Source organism: Halyomorpha halys, unplaced genomic scaffold (genome assembly GCF_000696795.3).
Source record: "Halyomorpha halys isolate HHAL.00 unplaced genomic scaffold, Hhal_1.1 Scaffold145.1, whole genome shotgun sequence".
Classification (NCBI taxonomy): domain Eukaryota; kingdom Metazoa; phylum Arthropoda; class Insecta; order Hemiptera; family Pentatomidae; genus Halyomorpha; species Halyomorpha halys.
The window spans coordinates 920,273-921,795 of record NW_027115461.1 but is presented as its reverse complement, the minus strand read 5'-3'; the positions used below and the strand labels follow the sequence as shown (position 1 = coordinate 921,795).

The 1,523-nt window shown below is 33.9% G+C and overlaps 1 protein-coding gene across 4 annotated transcripts in view; it reads left to right on the top strand.

The window, feature by feature from the left end:
- LOC106678494 (PTS-dependent dihydroxyacetone kinase 1, dihydroxyacetone-binding subunit DhaK) overlaps window positions 1-1,523 on the top strand; it is a gene marked incomplete in the record, with an annotated part of 63,674 nt that overhangs the window by 34,618 nt on the left and 27,533 nt on the right. For all 4 annotated transcript variants that reach the window (XM_067052493.1, XM_067052490.1, XM_067052491.1 and 1 more), the window contains 1 exon segment: window positions 779-1,008. In XM_067052493.1, the coding sequence (XP_066908594.1) occupies window positions 779-1,008 (230 nt within the window).

The following is a 1,523-nucleotide window of genomic DNA, read 5'->3' as shown; positions in this document are numbered from 1 at the left end:
GGAGTGGGTGAGCCTCGTGTGACCTATTCTCAGCCTAGTCAGTACAACTTCCTCTCTACGGCATTTACGACTGGAGATACCCCAGGGCTTGACATCCTTTTTAATAATTTTTAATTTGCTCATTGGGCTTTCGGTCCACATAGATCGCCATTGATCTTTGACTTCCTTTATAAGAGGTCTGCATAATTCGATAGTAATTTCATATCCAAAAACATAAAAATGGACCCTTATATGTTAGAAATCAAGAAAGTTAAAATAAATCGATATGCGATAGTTAAACTGATAGTATTTTCATATTCTACATATCCCAAAACATAAAAATGGACCCTTATATATTAGAAATCAGTTTAAGAAGTTAAAATTAATCTCTGCGCGATCATACAATATATCAATGTATAGCTGTAAGACAAAAAACGTTGTCTTTATACGAATACAAACGTATTCAGATTAACCATCCGTTTAATTTTTTCGAATAAGAGATTATTTTTCTATAAAATGGATGAATTTAAAAGTATTCAAATGGTTATTCGAATTGTTTTGCCCGAATAATTGATTATTCGTGTAAAATAGTGGCGAATGAAAAAGTATTCCGATGGTTAATCATATGTTGTTGTAAGAATAATTGATTATTCGAGTAGAAAATTCACGAATAAACAAGTATTGATCTCTCTCGTCATTCGAATAATATTTGCACAACTCTGCTTGGAAGTAGATGATAGTTTAGCGTTATATCATGTAAATATATTTAATTATCACAAACCAATTATTCCTCTTTTAGCAAAGAAGAAAATAAGCGTATGGCGCTTGCTCGTAAGCCAGTTCATGACGTCCTACGACGCTAAAGGAGCGCACATTACAGTCCTTAACGTATCGGGCAAAGGATTGGAATGGCTCCGTCTGTTGGAAATGGAAACGGAAGCTTACGCTTGGCCTAACACCAAAATGTCCTCCATCGATCCTTTCTGTGAAATGACCGAAGTGCAGGACGAATTCGGACCTGATCCTGAGGCATGTAACCTTTCCCGTCTTAGGATGTATAAAAACCCATCCTGACATTTTTATATAAGAAGTATACTTAGAGTAGCAATAGTGAGGCAAGTTGTTACCAACCGGTTAGTACAGGCTCTTGTACTAACCGGTTACTATAAGAGCCCAAGAGGAGAAAAAGGCAGTCATTTCACCCCAATATCTGATTTCTTTAAGGAAAACTAGGTATAATTACTAGTAAAAAAAAATGAGTTTAGCAAGTACAGGTAGGAGGAATACAAAATGGTGGCTGTTTCGAAACATTTAAAAATTTTTTTTTTCATTCGGAGCTCTATTATTTAAAACTACCAACAACACTAAACAACTTAAGGAGAACATCATTTAAAGTAGAGTAAATTTTCTAAAATATGAATCCTAATAGAGCTATTTACATTCAATAGTTTCCGAGAAATAATAATAATAATAGTGATAGTAATAGTAATAGTAACAGTAACAGTAACAGTAACAGTAACTGTAACAGTAACAGTAGTAATAAT